Source organism: Balaenoptera physalus, assembly GCF_965194825.1.
Source record: "Balaenoptera physalus genome assembly, chromosome: 10".
NCBI lineage: Eukaryota > Metazoa > Chordata > Mammalia > Artiodactyla > Balaenopteridae > Balaenoptera > Balaenoptera physalus.
In genome coordinates, this window is record NC_138889.1 from 43,809,179 (window position 1) to 43,831,840 (window position 22,662).

The 22,662-nt window shown below is 45.9% G+C and overlaps 1 protein-coding gene across 1 annotated transcript; it reads right to left on the reverse strand.

Annotated features, from left to right (window-relative positions):
• Positions 1 to 393: 393 nt before the first annotated feature.
• MTNR1B (melatonin receptor 1B) lies at positions 394 to 15,518 on the reverse strand (the record flags this gene model as incomplete). The annotated part of the gene is given in 3 exon segments (XM_082409614.1): positions 394 to 2,294; positions 2,297 to 2,695; positions 15,128 to 15,518. Coding segments are annotated over 3 exon segments (1,287 nt in total). The 3' UTR covers positions 394 to 1,797.
• Positions 15,519 to 22,662: the final 7,144 nt, after the last annotated feature.

Genomic DNA, 22,662 nt, shown 5'->3' on the forward strand with positions numbered 1-22,662 from the left:
ATTCCGAGGTGTGTGTCTGGGGGACAGGCAGAAGGGGTTGCTACTGCCAGACAGACCGGGTCTCCACACCTAGCTTTGAATTCAACAGCTCTGAACTCGGGAAATCACGTCACTTCTTTAAGTTTCAGTTTCTTAGTATAAACATGGATAAGATCTTTTCAAAGAGTTTTGTAAGAACTAAATGAGATAATGCATATCCAGCACTTACTACCCCGCCTGATACAAGCAAACACCCCATGAATGTTAGCTGATCTGAAAACCTTAGCAGACACTGACCGCTCAGAGGGCGGCCAACAGGCCTTTTGCTCCCCACTCTGGGCCCGCCTGCAAAGGGCACTCAACTCATGTCTGTGGAATTGAAGAAGGAGGCTAAATCCATTGGTGCCAAATGAGGACCTGAGATATCTACAGATAGAAAGCCTGATTGCTGAACAACTGAAACTAACGCAACATTGTAAATCCACTATACTTCAATAAAAATAAGTAAGTAAATTAAAAAAAAAAAAGAATATGAAGAAAAGAAAGCGTTAGAAAAGATAAGCTATCACCCTTGTGATATTTTGCTTCTCTACCAATCTCAGTTTTTCACTTGAAAAGTGAGCATCTACCTGGTATCCCAGATGTGTCTTTTACTGACTGCTAGAACAATCTAGCAGCTACAATGAAGACTAACTGTCCTTCCTCTGAAACGTCAAATGTTTAAATATGATTACCGAACGTTTAATAATAATATTCCAATGTTATTAAGTTTGGGAAAAATAAAAAGAAAACCCGGGAGTACACAGCCTGAGGAAGCAACTGGGCTGCAGCTGCTCCCACCTGCACACACACCTTCCCATCCTCTTCCCTCCCTCCCTGTCTCTGTGTGTCACTTCTTCCCTCCTTCAAGGTTACCTTTCATTTTAGGTAGTTAGGATAAGAATAAGAGGGAATGATAACTGAGTGCCAGCCGCGGTCCTCAGCTCTCGAACGGTATCATCGCAGCGACTCCTCACGCAACCCCGGGAGGCAGGCAGCAGCAAGGTCTCCGTTTTAAGGGCTGTAAACCGAGGAAAACAGCGGTTAGGGGACCTACCCCAGTCACACAGCTTGAACAGGGTGGAACCAAGAAAGGGAGCCTGGCAGACTCCAGACACCTGAGGAGGGTGTGTGTGGTATGTGTGTTTACAGGGTGATGCGAGGCGGTGTGTATACTGTGTAGAGCGTGTGTGGTGTGTGTGTACAGTGTGATGTGGGTGGTGTGTACAGTGCATATAGGGCGGTATGTGCGTGTGTATATGCCTGCACATGCGCACACACATATATGTAGGGAAGGTCCGCGGCGGAGAGCGCAGGATGCTTACCCTTTGCACCACGCCAGCCCCCAGAGGCCCTGCAGAGCTACCCAGCTTCCAGCACTGCAGAGCTTGATCTTCCGTCCTTGCTAACAGAGGAGATATCCACTCTCAGGGGAGAGAGCGAAAGCGGCAAGGAGGCCAAAGCAGGAGCACAAGAGAGCAGCCCGTGGGAAGGAACTGGCCTCTGCCACCCCAGGCCCCTCCGCATTCTGTTCCTTCCTTGGTCCTTGTCTGCGCTAAGCCCCAGTGCACCCGGGAGAGCGGGTCTGCCAGGTCCATAGCTGTGCTTGCTGGGACGGGGCCCCCAGTACCTGCAGGTGTCTCTGACCAACCTGAACCAAGGGTGTTGACGGGCTCCTTGTCCACAGGATGAAGTTCTGCAAGCCGTGTGCTGTCCCGTGAATGGCTGGCATGGTCCAGGAGGCCGCCTGATCTCACCCTTGGAGCAGATTCACTCCCATCATTTCAGGAGTTTGTCGCCTGGCCGGGGATCACACAAGAGAGCATCTGCCTGGACGGCGGGCTGGATGTTAACCACTGGGGGAGCTTGGCTTTCTGGCGCCTCCGCCCGGCTGCCCTTGGAAGAGTCCTGTAGGTAGTGCCATGGGTTCCAGAGGGCAGAGGCAATCTTCTTGTATTCCCTGCAGAAGTTCTGGTTCAGGATCCCATAGACGATGGCATCAAGGCAGCTGTTGAAATAAGCCAGGAAGTAGCTAGTGACAAAGAGGCCCTCTGGGACCCAGGGAGCCACTTCTGAGTCGATGGCCACAGCAAGGCCAATGCAGTTCAGTGGTGCCCAGCAGATGGCAAAGATCACAAACACCACGAACGTGGTCAGAAAGCTCCGGATGTTACTGGACCACAGGCATGGATTGCCCTCCGACTTGACCTTCCTGTAGGCCCGGAGCACCAGCGCCCAGATGCGCAGGTAACAGAAGCACGCAACAGCCATGGGGGGAGGAAGTGGACGACCGCCACTGCCACCGTGTACCGGGACCTGGCCGTCTGGATGAAGGTGCAGGAGTAGATGCGTGGGCCATACTCCAGGAACCCCACGAAGAAGCTGGGCACCAGGGCCAGCAGGGTGAGGAGCCAGACAAGGCAGAGGTAGAGGGGGGTGTGCCAGTGGCAGTAGATGCGGTGGTAGGTCACGCTGTGGCAGACGCAGCAGTAGCGGTTAATGGCGATGGCGGTGATGTCGAAGACGGAGCCAATGATGCTCAGGCCCATCACAAAGGCGCTGGCCTTGCAGCGCGCCTCCCCCAGGGCCCAGCCGTCGTGGAAGATGGCCAAGAGGATTAGCGGGTAGGGGTACAAGGCCAGGTCAGCCAATGCCAGACTCACCAAGAACAAATTACCTGGAGCGGGAAACAGGAAGCAAGAGTCAGGATGAAACCCCACGATCTCTATTCTGTAGAATATTCTAGCCTTTGTCCCTCACAGGAGGGACTATCCCAGGACATGGATGGGCCACCGTCACCATACGTCTGTGGGTAGTCTGCGGAGGCTGCTGTGACCACCTCAGGGGTCCAAAGCATCAGGCAGAGGGAAAGAATCCAGAAGGCTCAGCAACCAGAAAAGTCAGGCTGTGGTCTGGCTTCAAGGGGGTTTGGGAAAAGGGAGCTTCAGAGCCACTCAGCGGGGAGTTCCCCTGAGTCAGACCCTCAGGTGAAGCAGACTCTGTACTTGCAGCTACATGCAAACCCACAGGTAGAGAAAGGGCGTTCCCAGCCCTCTCTGCCCTGACACACAGTCTCAACCCATCTCAGGGAAGACTCCATAGGACGTGCCCCCAGGAAGCCGGAAGACCCACAAGCAGCCTTCTTGAAGTGCCTATTTTGGTCTCAGATGCTTGGGGTAACTCCGCTTAGAACTGACCGAAAAGACATCTGTTAGCTCCCTGGGAGTTCTCAGGACCCAACTGCTCCTGAGTCCAGAGCTAGGTTAGGGCCCGAGGGAGGCAGGATGTAACTGAATAGAAAGGAGATGATTTGGATACTTAAAGTGCTTTCAGGTAGTGAGCTTCCGTGTCTCTCGAGGTATTCAAGTACAAGTTGGATGGTAAAGGAGAAGCCTGCCTCAGATTGAACTGCGAGATTCCTTCCTATTCTACTGTCTCAGGGATCTATTTACTTAATGGGAGAAAAGCCCCCTCAAATTCTGTCTGGTTGGTACTACAAGGCAAGAAACATACATCTTAGTACCTGCTTGGGATGCGGGGGAGTCTCCTTCTTGTTCATTTAATTCTCAGCCTTGTTCTCTGTCTCCACTGGTGGATTTCAGGTTCTGACTCCACTACTGAGAACTTACTTGGTCTCAAGAAAGAGAGGGATTTCGTCTCTCGAATTTCTTGTTTTCAGCTGAATCAGGAGCCCTTGTCTCTTCCTAGAATTTTAAGTGTTCTTTTTGGTTAATTAAAGTAGAGCTGATTTACAGTATTGTATTAGTTTCAGGTGTACAACATAGTGATTCAGTATTGTTTTTTTCATTCAACAAACATTTATTGATTAACTGGGAGGAAAGTGATACAGACACAAGACATAATTCCTGCCTTCAAAAAGCTGCAGAGACAGATAAAGCAGATGAGAAATCAGATAGTATTAATGAAAGCACAGAGGTGACTCAGTATTTTTATAGATTATACTCCATTTAAGGTTATTATAAAATATTGGCTATATTCCCTGTGCAGTACTTGTAGTTTATTTATTTTGTACATAGATTTTGTCTCTCTAAATCCCTTATCGCTATGTTGCCCCTCCGCCTTCCCTCTGCCCACTGATAACCGCTAGTTTGTTCTCTATATCTGTGAATCTGCTACTTTTTTGTTATATTCACTAGTTTGTTGTATTTTTTAGATTTCACGTATAAGTGATAACATACAGTATTTGTCTTTCTCTGTCTGACTTATTCTACCAGGCATAATACCCTTCAGGTCCATCCACGTTGTTGCAAATGGCAAAATTTCATTCTTTGTTATGGCTGAGTAATATTCCAGTGTGTGTGTGTGTGTGTGTGTGTGTGTGTGTGTGTATACACCACATCTTTTTTATCCTTTCACCTGTTGATAGACACATAGGTTGCTTCCATACCTTGGTAACTGTAAATAATGCTGCTATGAGCATTGGGGTGCATGTATCTTTTTAAATTAGTGTTTTCTTTTTGGGGGGATATATACCCAGCAGTGGAACTGCTGGATCTTATGGGCAGCCTACTGAATGGGAGAAAATTATTTGCAACTGATATGTCCGATAAGGGGTTAATATCCAAAATATAAATAGCTCATGCAACTCAATATCAAAAAAACAAACAACCTGATCAAAAAATGGGCAGAAGACCTGAATAGACGTTTTTCCAAAGAAGACATCCAAATGGCCAACAGGCACATGAAAAGATGCTCAACATCACTAATCATCAGGGAAATGCAAATCAAAACCACAATGAGATATCACCTGACACTTGTCAGAATGGCTATGATTAAAAAGAACACAAATAACAAATGCTGGCGAGGGTGTGGAGAAAAGGGAACCCTCGTACACTGTTGGTGGGAATGTAAACTGATGCAGCCATTGTGGAAAACGGTACGGAGACTTCTCAAAAAAAAAAAAAATTAAATGTTGTTTTGACATTGGGAAGTGGCGCTGGAAGTTGGAGTGATCTGGGATAATCTCAGTCCTGCCACTTTGAACTTGACCTAGTCACTGAACTTCTTTTCTCTGTCACTATTGTTTCATCCGTTCCCTCCTTTCCTTTTGCAGCCCTCCTTCCCCCTCGTCACACACACTCCACATGATTATTTCTGTGAAGAAAATCCCTTCTTTCCCACGTCTCTGCAGCGCCCACTGGCTTCCTGGCTGAGCGGCAAAGAAGCTTTTGGCCCTTGCAAGCACATGTGGAGAAAGTCAAGAGCGGCTGGGAGCGGGTGCCAGCTCAGCCAGCTGTTCCCGAGAAAGCAAGTCAAGCTCTGCCGTGTTAATGTGGCTCATCCCCTAATAATGCCCCAGAAGCTGGCAAACAGCTTGTAAATAGTGGGAAGAACACATTCAACTCCACGTGGAAAGTGTTTCAATTACTCTCCCCTATTACTACTGGGGTTCCTATAAGGCTGAAATCAACCAGTTTCTGCTGTAGATCCATCTGCCCTCAGACGTCATACCGTCTCTCGACCTTCTTGACACAATTCCAAGTTAGACGAATAAAATTCTTGCTTTTGGGGCTTCCCTGGTGGCGCAGTGGTTGAGAATCTGCCTGCCAATGCAGGGCACACGGGTTCGAGCCCCGGTCTGGGAAGATCCCACATGCCGCGGAGCAACTGGGCCCGTGAGCCACAACTACTGAGCCTGCGCGTCTGGAGCCTGTGCTCCGCAACAAGAGAGGCCGCGACAGTGAGAGGCCCGCGCACCGCGATGAGGAGTGGCCCCCGCTCGCCGTAACTAGAGAAAGCCCTAGCACAGAAACGAAGACGCAACACAGCCATAAATAAATAAATTAAAAAATTAAAAAAAAAAAATTCTTGCTTTGTTTCCCATCTGTAGCCAGAAGCCAGACCCTGTCTAGATGACAGTCAAAGGGAAAGACACAGACCTACTAGAGAATGGACTTGAGGATATGGGGAGGGGGTGGGGTGAGATGTGACAGGGTAAGAGAGTGTCATGGACATATATACACTACCAAATGTAAAATAGATAGCTAGTGGGAAGCAGCCACATAGCACAGGGAGATCAGCTCGGTGCTTTGTGACCACCTAGAGGGGTGGGATGGGGAGGGTGGGAGGGAGGGAAATGCAAGAGGGAAGAGATATGGGAACATATTGTATGTGTATAACTGATTCACTTTGTTATAAAGCAGAAGCTAACACACCATTGTAAGGCAATTATACTTCAATAAAGATGTTTAAAAAAAAAAAAAAAAAGGGAGAGCGAGTTCTCTATTCATGTTTTCCCCAGACAGGTGAGAAATCAACCAGGACACACAGCAGCGCTCATCATCCGGGGCACAGACTTCTAATGAATATTTATATCACGAGTCTTGGCGTGACTTATTTCCATCTGCCTCTATCAGACAGGGCGTATTAGTGGAGACAGACCTCAACAACAAGGTTTTGTACTAATATGGAACTCCCTTCCCTTTGCATTCATATACAAAGCACATCCCTCTACACATAGAGCCACCACAATCCCCTCCCTGCTGGCCTACTTTCTCCTTCTTTTGGGGAAATCTAGTCCTTAATGGGAATCTGGAAATCTGAGAAAGAGCCAGCAGATGTTCAGCTATCTAGTTTTCATCAGATAGGAGAATTCTGGAAGATAAAGCTACCTTTATCTTGCTCTTCCCTGTACCCACCCTATTTTCCTAGAGGAATTTCTTGGTTTTAAATTGTCTCTGGTCATTGAGCTAAAATTGGCAATGTAGAAATAGATAGTCATTGAGTCATTTGGTCAACAAATATTGCTGAGTATTTACTAGGTATTGTCTCTGGCCTATGCTGGGGCGTGGTGAGCAAGAGAGACACATCCCCTCCTCTTACAAAGCTCGTGGTCTCATAGAAGAGACAATTCAATAAAATCAAGACGTGATGAGGGTTACGATAGGGAAGTAAACAGATGATCTATCATTTCTAACAGGGTTAAACTTTCCATGCCTTGAGGTCTTCTTCCATCCTCCACTTGCTCAAACGTGTAATATATTTACTGAGCACCTATCACACTTGGGTAGGGCGCAGTGATGGGTGAAAGACACGCCCCTGCCATTGGGGAAAGAGACACAGAAACAGTGGCTCTTCAGTGTGGTGAGAGCTGGGTTGGAGGCTAGCACGAGGTGGTGGCAACAGTGGGGAAGAACTAAGTCATCTTGGGGCTGAGGGCAGTACTGGAGGATGGGGCTGGTCAAGCAGGACAATTCAGCAAGGGGCCGGACAAAACCACAAAGGCCCTTGTCACAGGCCTGCCTCCCATCCCAGGATGGCTGTTCACCTCAAATAGGATCCTGCATGGGAAAAAATTTAAGACATAATAACAGTCTCCAAACGAATGTGAGATATTCTTGTTAGTTATATTCTGGGAGAGGCATTTGAAATAACTGAACAGATAATTTATTAAAAATGTGACTTCCTCACAAATACTAAAATAGTGCACTTTTATATTAACATAAGCTCCTCATTAGATTCCCAAATTCTTTGAGGGTGGAGATTGTTTTCTTCCCAAATCACATTGTTTGTGAAAACCCTGGAGCGTGTGGATGAATCATACAAGGGCTGAGCTGAACTCTAACATCACGTTAATTTAAAAAGAAAAGGATTACTAAGCAAGCTAATGGTATAAAAAAAAATATGATGGGGGTATTTTAACCACTTAAAAGAATAAAATATATTTAAGAGCATAGGCATCCATTTAAATAATTAACTGAGACGCTTATTACAAAATCATATTCCATGACCATCAAGGCATTGCTTGGAAACTCTTATGGAAGCATTTTATTACTTTAATTACACTTAGTTATAACAAAAGAAAAAAACACCCCACAATTGGTATAGTACCTCGACATTTATAAAGTGCATTCACGTAAACTGACTCACTTGTTTCTCACAAGAATCCTTTAAGGTTGATTGCATGATTTCCATTTTACAGATCAAGAAACCAACACTCAGAATATGTGAACAGAGAAAGAGGGAGAAAAAGCAAAAAGAGAAACAAGAGGAAACCAGGAAAAAGAAATGTCAAAGGGATTAAGGGTGTAGTGTTTTTGGTCATCCACAAGAATGAGAAAGAACAGAAAAGTGCCCATGTCACCTGCCAGTTAGGAGATCAGCAGTGATGTTAGCAAGGGCGAATTCTGTTGAGTGTTGGAGGATAAGCTTTTGCACTGGAGGCTGCCCTCCCAACCAGCTTTGCCTTCAAGAGAAATGGACTGGTACTTGGAAAGAGCTATCCTTTGATGGAGAGATTGTGTAAGATATTTTTTTTCTTTTCTCTTTCTCTCTCTTTTAAATGAGAGAGGCTGACACATAATAAGCACATAGCAATCTTTTTTTCATTGGAGTATAGTTGATTTACAATGTTGTGTTAATGTCTGCCATACAGCAAAGCGATTCAGTTATACACATATATGTCCTTTTTTTTTTTTTTTTTTTTAAAGTTTGTTAACATTCTGATTTTTTTTTTAGAAATTCACGTTCTTTTATTTATTTATGACTGTGTTGGGTCTTCGTTTCTGTGCGAGGGCTTTCTCTAGTTGTGGCAAGTGGGGACCACTCTTCATCGCAGTGCGCGGGCCTCTCACCGTCGTGGCCTCTCCTGTTGTGGAGCGCAGGCTCCAGACGCGCAGGCTCAGCAATTGTGGCTCACGGGCCCAGCTGCTCCGCGGCACGTGGGATCCTCCCAGACCAGGGCTCGAACCCGTGTCCCCTGCATTGGCAGGCAGACTCTCAACCACTGCGCCACCAGGGAAGCCCCCATATATGTCCTTTTTTTAATTTTCTTTTCTATTATGGTTTAATCACAGGATATTGAATATAGTTCCCTGTGCTATACAGTAGGACCTTGTTGTTGATCCATTCTATATATAGTAGTTTGCATCTGCTAACCCTACACATAACAATCTTAGCTATTATTTATTATTGTAATTTTTATATTATCAGCTGCATTATTATTTATATTATTATGAGTTTTTATATTATGATAATTATATACAATTATAACAGTTTTATATTATTATTACAAAGAACAAGAAAGACGCTCATAAGGTTGGACTAAGCTCCCTGGGAGATAAGATGTGAGAAGGCCTATAGGGTGAGGACGATGAAGAAATTAGGACATTGCATCTAGAGTGTAAACACCCTCAGAACTGCAACTTTACTTCCCAACTCCCTAACTTTTCCTCTTTCAGCCATAAGTATTTTAAACTGTTAAGACCTAACAGCAGCATCAAGATCTTCTGAGTTTTGCTGCATATCATGCTAAATACAGACTCCAACTTTGTGCGGGGAAAGAAAAAGGCAGTCTAACATGAAAGTGTTCACACGCGGGGCTGCTAAGGACTCTATGGGAGGAATTAACGAGGATTATGAGCTTTCCTGATTATTTGGCTAAAGACATAATTAAGAGATTTAAAATGCTTTCATTTTTGCCTGGTAAAGAGAAAATAAGCATTCAGAGCCAAAATGTGAAGTTGGAAAGTTCAGGCAATATCAGGGAAGGAGTCCAATGTAACCCAGTTTGGTTTTCAGCTGATAAGAAGCCCTCCGAAGCCCGAAAGCTCAGCAGGTTAAAAGACGCCTGTCACCGAGGGGCATCTCCAGGAGTATTCAGTGGTAGGATAGAGCCTGGATGAAGTGGGCTCCACCTTACCTTGTAACACCTGAAGGGCAGGGGCTGTGGGTCTATTAACTATTTCCTCCAGGCCTTTCAAGAGCTTTTGCCTAGGGCCAGCCTGCTTATTCAATCATCATTTACCTCCTCCATCAACAAGTGGGAGGAAAAGGGGCTGCATGGCGGGCTCTGCTCTAATGTAACTGGGGATGCCAACACGTGCCAGGCTGAAAATGCCCATCAGGAAGTCTGCAATGCAGGCACCGGTTCTGGATAAGAGACGATGCAGACTCTAAGCATCGCTGGGCATCCAGAGGACAGAGTGGATTCCGGACAAGGACCTGGGTGTTCAGCAAGCAAGTCCTCCATGTTTTCCTGTCAAATATTCCACATCTTTTTTCCTTACAAATCACAGGGATGTCCTAGGTATGGATATACACCCGCTCACTAACAGCACCTCTCCGACAGCCTCTTAATCCATCTGCAGTACAAGAAGCCATTGTCAGACCATGGCTCCTGACCCTCACCAGGGAAATTAGGGTCCCTGTGCTGATGGGCCAAGAATCATGAATGCTGTTGTGCTTTCCCCTTGCTGATGGAGACTATCTCGATGTTACAGTAAGGACACGTTTCTCTCAGCTCTCTTCTGTGTGGCTGACAGTCAGGATGGTGCAGGTAAGGGCAGGAGGCTCAATTTCACAGGCAGTTTAAAGCGGGCAGCCTCCAGCCAGACCGGCAAGAGGCATATACACACTACTATATACAAAATAGATAACTAGTAAGAACCTGCTGTACAGCACAGGGAACTCTACTCAATACTCTGTAATGACCTATATGGGGAAAAAAATCTAAAAAAAAAAAAAGAGTGGGTATATATACATGTATAACTAATGCACTTTGCTGTATACCTGAAACTAACATAACATTGTAAATCAACTATACTGCAATAAAAATTTAAAAAAAAAGACAAACTCCCTAAGGAGTCACTGGGGCACAATTTTAGGGAACCCACTGGCCACACAGGAACAGCAGGGATCAAGATACACCCTAGTGCAGGTGCCAGTCAAGTGTCTGAGGACAAGAGTGAGGTGTACTTTGGGCTTTCAGCGCTCAAAGCAATTCAGGTCCATGAGGATTGTACTGATGGCGTGAGCGGTGCTGAGTAGACCTCACCTCATGAAGCAAAATTAATACCTTCTGTCTCACTGCTTTCCTGGTACCTTGTCCACTTCAGTTTGTTTCAGCAAATCTATATTCAGTTTTAGAAATGGAATAAAAGTCTCTGCTCTCAAGGATCTCACAGTCCAGTGGGGAGAGAAAAAATACTAAGAGCAATACAGTGAGGGAGGTGTTGTATGGGGAGGGCATGCGGGGAGCCTGGGCTGGGTGGGGAAGGGGGGAAAGATAGTAAGCACACCTTTTATGTTATTAATGATAAAAATCAACAACCCACAGGGGAGCTGAGGAAGGGGTTTGAAAGAGATATTCAATAGCCGAAAAGAGGCAGGGAGCTTCCCAAGATGAGGATAGAGCATCAACCTAGATGGGTGGGATGGCGGGGGGGGGGAGGGAGGTCCAAGAGGGAGGGGATATATGCATACATATAGCTGATTCACTTCATTGTACAGCAGAAACTGACACAACATTGTAAAACTATACCCCAATTTAAAAAAAAAAAGAACACAGACCGTGTGGAAGCGACAGCAGCTCGTGTCGCATTGAGTGGGAGAAGTGAGACAAGTCTGTGACATTGAGGGGGTCAGGCAGGTCCCGGAAGCTTGTTCCAGCCATGCTCTGGAGCTGGACACCATTCTGTAGATGGAGGGTGGTCCCTGGAGGAAGGGGTGACCCTGGCCGTGGTAACAGGGAGGGTAGAGGAGTGGGGAAAGCTGTCTGGTGACTACGGACATGGTTTGCTCAAGGGAGGATGAGGGTGTAAATTGGGGCAGTAGGAGTAGGGGGGCAGGAAAGGGGGAAATGGAGAGACGCTATGAGACAAAAATCAGGAGGGCTTGGGGAATGAAGGAACCAAAGATGACTCCCAGGGATCAGGTGTCTGAGAGAGGAAGGAGGTCCAAAAACCAGCATCAGGTAAGCCGAGGGAATGGAAGGTCTCAAGGAGGGAGTGGCTCTCAGTGTCACACACAGCACAGAGGGGCATTTCCCACGAGGGCAGACCCCAGGGGGCTGAGGAGGAAATGGGAAGCAATGAGGTGATTAATGGATGTAAACTGTTATATTAAGATGTCTGGCTGAAAAGAGAAGGAGAAAGGTAGCCCTGAAGTTAGAAGGAGACATAAGACCAAGGAAAGATTTTTTTCTTTTAAACAAAGGAGCCCCTTTGTGTGTGTGTGTGTGTGTGTGTGTGTGTGTGTGTGTGTGTGTGTAAGCTAAAGGGAAAGAGACAGAAATTGAAAATACAGAAGAGAGAGAAGGAACTTGATGGAGGAAAGTTCTGTGAGAGCAGGAGAGGGAGAGAGAGAAAATACAGAGATGAACATTGGTGAGGTCTGGGCTGGGGATGAGTGACAGGGGCGGGCACAAGGAGACGTCCTCAGACGCTATCAGGAGGGCCTGAAGTGTGGCAAGCCCCAGAAAGCACACACCGAGAAATATGAAATGCCACCAGTGCCACGCAATGTGTAAGGCTCTGGAAACATAGCAAAGAGTGTAACACACAGCTGGCCTTACCTTCTAAGTTGGGGCAGTGCCCTGAATCTGCCTCCCATCTTCCCTCCATCCCTTCCTGTCTGCCTTGCTCTAGTGCCATCTCTGAAAAAATCAACCCAAAGCACAAGCAACGGAACCTGAAGACAGGGAAGTCCCTCCCTCAAAAAGGACAGTTAATCTAACCACCTACCCCACTATCACGAACATCCCTGTTATGAATGATGAGAGTTTGCTGCACAGAGAAACTGGGTTTGTAATAGTCAAGTAGAGGATACTGACACCTGCTAAGAACGCTGCTGCGACCTCAATATGGGCTGCGTGCCTTAGTCATTGGAAATACACATGTTCTCATTGTCACAGCCCTATTTTCTTAATAACGATGAATTAAGGAACCAGACTCAATTACAGAAAGCTCTAAGATAAATGTTTCTTAAAGTAAGTCCATATTCTTCAGTAAGAGAAGACCTGATTAACAGTGGAATGGGTGCTAGCTATTCAAACTGCTGTAGGTTTTCAGGCATCTTTTGAAATCTCAATCTGCCAAAGTTATTTAGTTTACATTAATACTATGATTTTTCATAGTATGTATGACTATCATCAATAAAGCCATGGGTCAAATAAAAATTGGTTGTGTGGCCGGAGCAGCCTTTAATGTGCCAGGAATTAATATCATTTAGATAAAGTGTTAAAATTTTTTCTGGTGCTGGGCTGTAGCAGACTCAGAGGGAGTCAGGAAGGATAGGACATATGGTGTGCCAGCGATTTAACATGCTCATTACCCAGCCAGGCCAAATCAATAAGGTTTCCATGAACTTCGCTAGGAGAGCAGAAGAGGCCAGCCCTCCTCGGGACGGAGGAGGGGAGAATAAGCTTGTCTCCTTCAGGCAAAAGGAAGAAGCACCCTCAACCTTCAGCCACCCCGCCCGTGGTAGGCAGCCCACCGGGTCTCCTCTAAACACCCTGCTAGTCAGGAAGAGAGGCCCTGCCTCCTCATTGCGTCCCTGGGCAGGAAATGAATTCTTGTGGCTGCTACAAAAGGGCGATAGGATGGAAATATTAAATACAGCTTTCTGATAGTAACCTGTTCTTTCCTAGTAGATAAGCCTCTACTCAAAGGACACAATAATATCTTGAAAAAGTTACTGCAGATAATACGAGCATCCACTACTGAAATGACTGAGTTAGAAAGCTTACTTTTTTTCTTCCAGTTTTATTGAGATATAATTGACATCCAGCACTGTATAAGTTTAAGGCGTACAGCATGATGATTTGACTTATATACACCATGATTACCACAATAAGTCTAGTGAACATCCATCGTTTCATATAGATACAAAAAAGAAATAGAAAAAAAGACATTTTTCCTTGTGATGAGAACTCCTAGGATCTACTCTCTTAACAACTTTCATATGTAGCACACAGCAGAGTTAGTTATATGTAGCCTGTTGTACATTACATCCCTAGTACTTATTTATCTTGTAACTGGAAGTTTGCGTCTTTTGACTGCCTTCTCCCAGTTCCCTCTCCCCTCAGCTCCTGCCTCTGGTAACCACAAATCTGCCCTCTTTGTCTATGAGTTTGTTTGTTTGTTTGTTTTTGAAGTATAATTAACCTATAACAGTATGTTAGCTCCTAGGGCACAATATAGGCATTCGATACTTCTTAACATTTCAAAATGATCACTAGGATAAGTCTAGCTACCATCTGTCACATACAGTTACTTCTTCTTAATAATATGAAGTTTCCAATATTATGCACAGAAGCTCACATTTTTATTTTTTGTTTGTTCTTTAGATAAAAATCATGGAGTCACAGGGCCACATAAAATATACATAACAATTTGTTAAAAATAGCCTTTCTGAATGGTCAGCCTCCTTAGAAAAGCGTGTTTAAGCTATATAATTGGCTTTCTGCTATCTTTTCATTTTAATTCACTCTAATATTTGAGTTGCCCCTAAGACCCAAACTGGGAAATGACAAATTGACAAACAGGTCATTGAGCTTCTCCCCAAGCTGGAATGGTCAGTGTGCTCCAATGTCCCTCAGGGCCAGAGTTTAGAGACTCCCTCCCTCTGGTTTTGTCCCCTGGCACACCTGAGTATGGGAAAGTTGAAATGAGAGTGGATTGAAAGGGGAAAAATATTCTCAGGATTGCAACACTATTTTGCCAAATCACTATTTTAATCTTCGTGTAGTCCTACGAATTCCCTGTCTTCATTAAAGACCACGGTTATCGCAAAACAATTTAGTTCCATCCAAGCAGAGGCTGCAGATGTCTGCTTTTGCACTCTCTTGTTTGGAACCAAGATGAGGAGATAAGTCTAGGACGAAAATTCACTGGAGCGTTTCCATTAATTCACTCATTGGCTCAGCAAATATTTCCTAAGCACCTACTGCGTGAACCACAGTGCTTGGCCGGCGAGGGAGGTGTTGAAGATGGTGAGATCTCTGTGGCCAGGGAGGGTCACCATGGGGAACCGCACACACTGGAGCGCCTTGGAGAGCTAAGGCTTCCAGCGGCTTGGATTTCCACAGCGCCCGGGTCTGCCGAAAAGTGCGCAAGAAAAACTTTGCCCGATTCATGCTGGCACTGATGCGCCAAGTGCTTCCTGGTCCATTTGCTAGAGCCGCAAGTCGGGGAAAGGCAGCAACTCACCCTAACTTTTGAGTTCAAGACCAAACTCGGGGACTGGTTAGGGAGAAGGGAACGCGGCGCGGGGGCCTGACGAGGGACAAGGCGGCGGATTGCAGGATCAGGGTCAGGGGCAAGACCAGACACCAGAGGGGGACCGACGCAGCAGCGGGCGTGGCGCTCACCTGCGTTCCGGAGCTTGCGGTTCCCGAGCACCGAGAGGATGACCAGGAGGTTGCCCACGATGGCCACCGCGGTGGTGACGATGAGCACGGCGGACAGCGCGGGCGCCACCCAGGGCGGCCGGGGGGTCCCGGAGGGCCGCGCGCCTCCTGCCCCAGTCCAGACCCGGCTCTCCGCTCGGTCGCCCGCCTCGCCCGCCTCGCAGCAGTTGGCGAAGGAGCCGTTACTCGGGCATCGTGGACCCTCCCGCACCGCGCCAGCCGCCACGCACCGGGTCTCTCCGCAGGCTGGGCGCGCAGTGCCGAGTCCGGCGCTCCTGCCGCCCCCTTCCCTACCCAGGTCGCGCGGGCCAGGGAGGATGCCAGTGGGCAGGGACCTGGAAGAGATAAACATGGGCAAGGGACGGAGAAAAAACGTAGGAACGGGAGGAGGATTTGGGGTGCAGGCGTTGCCAAAGGGGCGGGTTCCCCCCCCCTCGCTAGCTCAGGAGAAGCTGCTAGGGCGCCGCCAGGCGCTGCCACCCGGAGCCCAGCACGTGCCTGGCCCAGTTCGGGCCTCAGTGCCTGAGCGCACCGTCAGAGAAGCTGTGTCTAGGGACACCCAGATTTTCGGACTAGAAAAGGTGCAGTTCGTCGGGGACCTGCTGATTGGTTGTCAGAAGGTCCCCATGGGGCTGTACAGCCCCAAAAAGGTGGTGACTCCAGGCTATGGGGACAGATCCCAGAGCAAAATAAGGGAGAGGGTTACGCTCTAGGCAGCTGCAGGAGAAAGACGAACCTGTGCTATTTACTGAGCACTTGCTGTTTATGTGGGAAGTATTGGTGATGTCTCTGCCCTGTCCTCCTTAAAAAGCCATGACAGTACTTAAATAGATTTAGGAACATCTATTTAAACATGATAATACTTAAATAGATGTATGGTCAATACTGGAGGTTATTATAATGTGGTTTTTGGAGGGGTTAGAACAAGAAGAAGAGTGCACTATGGTTATAGGAAAGAAGGAACTTAGATGCCCTTCCTTTAAAATGTTTGAGCACTTTTACTCTGATAATAACAACTGCTCAGCCCTCTTGAGGGTAAATTTATGCCAAGCACTGTCTTAAGCTCTGTTTGCATCACTGGAATCAAAATGACTGATTATCTATCTGGCGAAGAAGTAAAGTACCTGGAACTCTCATACATCGCTTTTATGAGAATGCAAAATGGTACAGCCACTTTAAAGTGCTTGGTAGTTTGGTAGTTTCTTATAGAATTAAACATATACCATCCTATGACCAGAAATGAAAAGAAAATGAAACATATGTCCACAAAAAGATCTGTGCAAGAATTATCCAGAGCAGCCTTACTTACAGTAGCCCAGACCTGGAAACAGCCCAAAGGTCCCTCGAGAGATGAACGGGTAAACAAATTGCGGTAATTGTGAATACCACCCAGCAATAAAAACTACTGATATGCACAACAACATGGATTAATCTAAAAAAACATTATATTGAGCAAAAGAAGCCAGATACGAAAGGGTACATTCTATACAATTCCAATTATAGAATGGCCAAAAGCAGGAAAATATCATCTCTGGTGATAGTAATCAGAGCAATGGTTGCCCGTGGGGGTGAGGATTGACTGGAACAGGACATGAAATGAATTTCTGGGATGTTATTTGTATGTATGTTATTATATGTAAATTATACTCTCCCACCGCCCCCTCCCCCAAATAGAAACAAAAACAAAAAAGAATGCAGTGGAGAGGGAGGGACTCTAATGGCGTTGTGATGCAGGAGAAGATAATAATTAAAGCAATAAACTCCTTGAGAGGTGAGCCCATCCAGAGCCCAAGGAAGGTAGATTATTGTTAGGAGAGAGAAGCTTTCTTCCCTGCAGTAGAAATGAAGCAGAAGCCAGTACAAATTCAGAAGTGTTTCTAGATTGGCATGAGATGAGGGAGTTCCTCTCTGGCTGCTGTATTCTCAGGGTGTTCGACGCTACCTCATTAGCTGGGATTCAGGGGGAAAGAGTGTGGAAGATTTGAAGACAGGAGAAGGTCTGAAATGTCATTACAGAAAAGAGGAACTTTAACTAGGAAAGCATGGCAGGTGTGTCAGGAGAGCGTGCGCCACTGTACAGCTTAAGATGATGATTTGAAACGAAGCCAGTCAGCCTTGCTGGTGGTTATTAAGCAGCAACTTGGAGCCGCTCAGGATAGACACAGAGAAGGCAGAGTGAACTTCGCTCAGGATTTCGATTTGCCGGTGAGGAGTAACTAACAAAAGGAAGCGTGAGGGTGTGATGGGAAGACGGACCCTAGAAGGACATTAAACGAGAGAAGTTGAGAAAACGGGGGGGATGGGGAGGGGGCTGGTGGGTCATGGGAAAGAGGCAGGATCAAGGGATGGGAGGGGTTGAATTCAAAGAGTTGTGGTGGATGAATCTGAAAACCTAAATTGTGGTATTGAGAGAGTGACTTGTTTGAAACTGAGATTTCTGAGGAGTGTGGATTTTATTGATATGAGGGCTCTGAGGTGATGATGGGAGTGGGTTGCTGGAAGAAGCTTGTTGGGAATGAGAAGGTCGAGGACCTGAGAAGTCACGGGCTGAATATTATGGTGGTGAGAGAAAAGGAAACCCATGATTTGGGGGCGAATCCCCAATGAACGAGGAGGAATAAGCAGCCAGTTGGTAGGAGAGCAACAGGAAGGAGGAAGAAACACAGCTGGATGGTGTCTAGGGGCATTTTCAAAGAAGGGACAGACATGCTTTCCCTGTTCTTACAAGTGCATATGTAGCAAACATAGAGTAGCACTTCTCTGGCTGTCAGTGGCCCTCAGAGCAATAGGAAAGTTGAATACAATATATGTTGCCCCAGTTCAGACACACCAATAACACACAATTGGTTAATTGTGTATGAAACACAGGGTATTTGCCCTGTGTTGCCCTGGTCTGGGATCACGCACATAGCCACAACAGATATCTCAAGACCTTTGGACATTGGAATTGGGGTACTTGCTGCCAAGAAGTCCATGCTGTCTCCTGGCACAGCTGACCAGGCTGTGCCTTAAAAGGTCAGAATAATGGTATAGCCACTTTGAAAGACAGTTTGGGACTTCTCTGGTGGCACAGTGGTTAAGAATCCACCTGCCAATGCAGGGAACACGGGTTTGAGCCCTGGTCTGGGAAGATCCCACATGCCACGGAGCAACTAAGCCTGTGTGCCACAACTACTGAGCCTGCACTCTAGAGCCCACAAGCACAACTACTGAGCCTGCACTCTAGAGCCCACAAGCCACAACTACTAAGCCTGCGTGACTAGAACCCATGCTCTGCAACAAGAGAAGCCACTACAATAAGAAGCTGGCGCACTGCAATGAAGAGTAGGCCCCGCTTGACGCAACTAGAGAAAGCCCGCGCACAGCAATGAAGACCCAACACAGCCAAAAAATAAATAAATAATAAATAAATTTAAAAAAAAAAAAGACAGTTTGGCCGTTTCTAACAAAACTAAACACACTCTTATCACATGATCCATAAATTGTACTCCTTGACATTTCTCCAAAGAAGTTGAAAACTTATCTCCACACAAAAGCCTCCACATGGATGTTTATAGCAGCTTTATTCATCATTTCCCAGAACTGGAAACTACCAAGATGTCCTTCAATAGGTAACTGGATAAATAAAGTGTGATACATTTATACAATGAAATATTTTCCAGCACTAACAAGAAATGAGATATTAAGTCATGAAAGGACATGGAAGAAACTTAAATGCATATTACTAAGTGAAAGAAGTCAATCTGAAAAGGCTAGTATGATTCCAAATATATGACATTCTAGAAAAGGCAAAACTATGCAGACACTAAAAAGATCAGTGGTTGCCAGGGGTTAGGGGAGAAAGAGAGATGAATAAGCAGAGCACAGAGGATTTTTAAGGCAGTGAAACTACTCTGTGTGATACCACAATGGTGTATATATGTCATTACATTTGTCCAAACCCTTAGAACATACAGCACCAAAAGTGAGCTCTAATGTAAACTATGGACTTTGGGTGATTCATACATCTTCAGGCAAAACAGAATCCACCCTACTATCAACAAGACAAACTAAAGCAAATCTAGGGAGAGAAGTCATGATGATGGAGAGATTGGAGCTATGACATCCAAGATGATGGAGAGGAGTGCCCAGATTTAAGAGAGAGGGTATCGCATTCAAGGAACTGAGAAGACATCCCGAAAGAAGTAAGTTCCGGTCTGAGAATCAGGCTAGAGAATAGGGCAGGAACTGGTCCAGGGAGGCCTCAAGGTCACCTTGAGGACTCTGGACTTGATCCCAGCCACAGTAGAATCTGTTGAAGGGTTTGCCAGGCATCTGCATCCTGCCCCACTCTGGCAGGTTTCCCTTCCAATGCAGAGAGGATGTCTGCCACAGAAAGCAATTCCCATGTTGACGTCCAAGTGTAGAACAGTGGTGATTGCTTCCAGTGTTCCAGGCTCATGGCCTCTTAACATAAGAGGATTCTTTTCATAATAGGTGAAACCAATAGTGGCTGCCAACAGTGAAATTAAATTATATGGGAAGAAAATTCAAACCCTAGAGAAGGGAAAGGAGAGAGCCAAAGGAGAGAGGTTCAAGATTCCTAGATGGTTTCTTTAAAAAGTAAATCAACGTTTTGAACACCTATGGAGTGCCCTAGGGCTACAAAAATGAGCAGGATTGGCCTTCTTTATGCCTGCCCCCAAGTTCAAATGCAAATCAAAATATGCTCACAGAAGCTCAGCTTCCCACATCCCAACAATAATATCTTTCACTCTGGATAGTACTTGAAACCTTTTCCAAACCGCTTTTACCCAGGCCATCTTGTATCTCCTTTCAACAGCTCTGTGAGGCCTTGGGGGCAGGTATGATTGGCCCAGCTGGAAAAGAAAGGAACAGACTCTTGGAGATAAATAATGTGCCAAGGTTGGTGGCTGATGAATGGCCAAGATGAGTCTGTAACCCAGCTGTCTACCAGAATCCAATTCTTCTTCTTTTTTTTTAATAATTAATTAATTAGGTTGCACCAGGTCTTAGTTGCAGCAGGTGGGCTCCTTAGTTGCAGCTTGCGGCCTGCTGAGTTGCAGCTTGCTGGCTCCTTAGTTGTGGCACGCGAACTCATAGTTGCAGCATGCATGTCGGCCCCATGCATTGGGAGCACAGACTCTTAACCACTGAGCCACCAGGGAAGTCCCAGAATCCAATTCTTTGATTGAATGTATAATGGTTTATATTCCCCCTATATGAAATATACAAAGCATATAATCAAAACTTTCTTTAGGTAATCAGTTTGCAACATGGTTGAAAGAGCCACTTGCCCTTTTAGTGATACCAGAAGAAATAATCATAGCAGCCACAGCTAACACTGAGTGTTTTCTATGTGCTAGGAGACATATGGATACTTTCATTTAACCCTCCCGTCTCTATGGAGTGGGTAGGATTACTGTCTACTGTGAAGAAACTGAGATTCAGCTGGTAGGTCTCAGAGCTAGGATGATTCCCAAACCTGGTACAGTTTTTCCCTTGCATCGGGGAATATTAAAACCTATGGGTTCTTTTTCACCTCAAGAGAAGGGGAGCTCGATGATGTTGGGCAGGTTGAACCCTGGAAGAAAAATCTTGTGTGAGTTTTGAAAAGATGGCTTTTATTTAGATAACTTAGAAGATATACCACTGCTCAGCATCGAGAAGCTGCCCTCATCTTTCCCTGAAGTGTAATCTGGAAAGAGGGATATTGTACAAGAAAGGAGTGAAAACAAGACAAAACAACAAAAACAACAAAAACCCCACCTCTGGACAGTCTTCCTCCTGTTACCCAGCACAAGCTCATGGCAGAGACCAGTAGAGTGATCCAGGGACCCAGCTGGGCCAGGCAAGGTCAGAGCAGCAAATTCTCTCCGCTGCCGGTGGCATGATCTTTACATTTTCTGACTTTTCTTTCCCTTCAGAGGAAACATCAGCCTAAGAGTTACCGTCCTGGTACTTCAGATTTGAATCAAATCTAACAGCTCAGTGTTCAAGCAGAAGGGGTTGACCCTTGCCTTGGAATCCAGTGAACTCCAGATCAGTGTTTATTATCCCACACTATCTAGAATGAATTATTTAGCATATATATATCATTTATATATTTATATAATTTAAATTGTTTAATTCTTGCTTTATTGGAAGATTGTTTTGTTTATAGTTTACAATTTACCAGAACAGTAAGTATATTTTCCTAGTAAAAATAAATTGAAGCAGAAAATCATAAGCAGCAAGATTCAAGTGAAAGGGCTACACCAAATCTGGGATGGTTTTGACTTCTGCAGAAGGAAATTTATCTTGGAATCTTAATGCTTTCTTTTAAAACCTGGGGACAAGGGGACCCAGTCACAGGGACATTCATTCAAGGGACAAGCTGTTAGGGAAGAGAGGTCTCCAAGCTATTAGGGAAGTATGGTCCAGAGGCCAATGTGGATTCCATTTCCGGGGACAGAGGGTGCTGGTGTACCCTCCTGGAGCCTCAGCTCGGTGGGGTGTGTAACCACCCTCCTGTCTCGTGGGGGCATGTTTATTTTAGGAGAATACCCCCGTGCTCCTGCAGAGATGCTGTTAGCAGACCAGGCCTCTTCCCCAGAGACTGGCTGTTATCAACCCCCAAGGGCCTCAGTCAGTAATGTCGTACCTTTGCCTCCAAAGCCAGTGAATGGGACACTCAGCCTGGGGCAGAATTTTAAACGTGAGTGACTTGCTCTATGTTCTCCCTGTGGTTGCTTAATTAATGCTATTATTTTCCAGCCAAGTTAATTTGCCAAGGCCTGGCCTGTTCCCCAAACTAATATCCACAGCCAGCTGAAGACTTCTTGACTGTAGAGAGTTGAGTCTGTTCCTTGGAGAAGCAGCCCTCCGTAATGCATGGGAGTGTCTGTATCTTTGGCCCAAAAGTCACCTAGACCAGACAAGCCTGGCTGTCATTAAAGAAGATATGGATTAAACATGGAAAACCAGCTTGTTTGGAAGGGCCTGTCGTCACTTGCGCTACCAGGCAGGGGGCGGAGTACTGCCAGCCAGCACTTGATTAGTTGACTTCCTGCGATCTGTTGTTGAGGACGTGAATGATTTGATCTGGAAAGTGGCCTAAGAGGAGGCTGGATTCTTCATCCTGTGCCCAGGAACATCATAGGAATAGATGGGTACTTGGCTGAAGTTCCTGAGAATTCACTGGCCACTGTTCCACCCAGCACACACCTATCCCCACTTTTGGTCCCCACCTCCACTCTCTATACACAGGATCCTCTGGCATTCGGGATATACCTTCATCAATAAGAGAAAGCAAAATAAGGTTGGTCCTCTTGTGCGGTCTGTATCCCCAGGCCTCTCATTGTCACCCTTTATTCCTACACCTCTTCTTTTTATTTCTGCACCTACATTCCCTAGCCAGGGCTGCATCTAGTAATAATAGTTGTTTACTGAGCATATTTAGATAATGTGTTACCGCTTCCTGTGCATTACTAAACAACAACTCTCTGACGTAGATG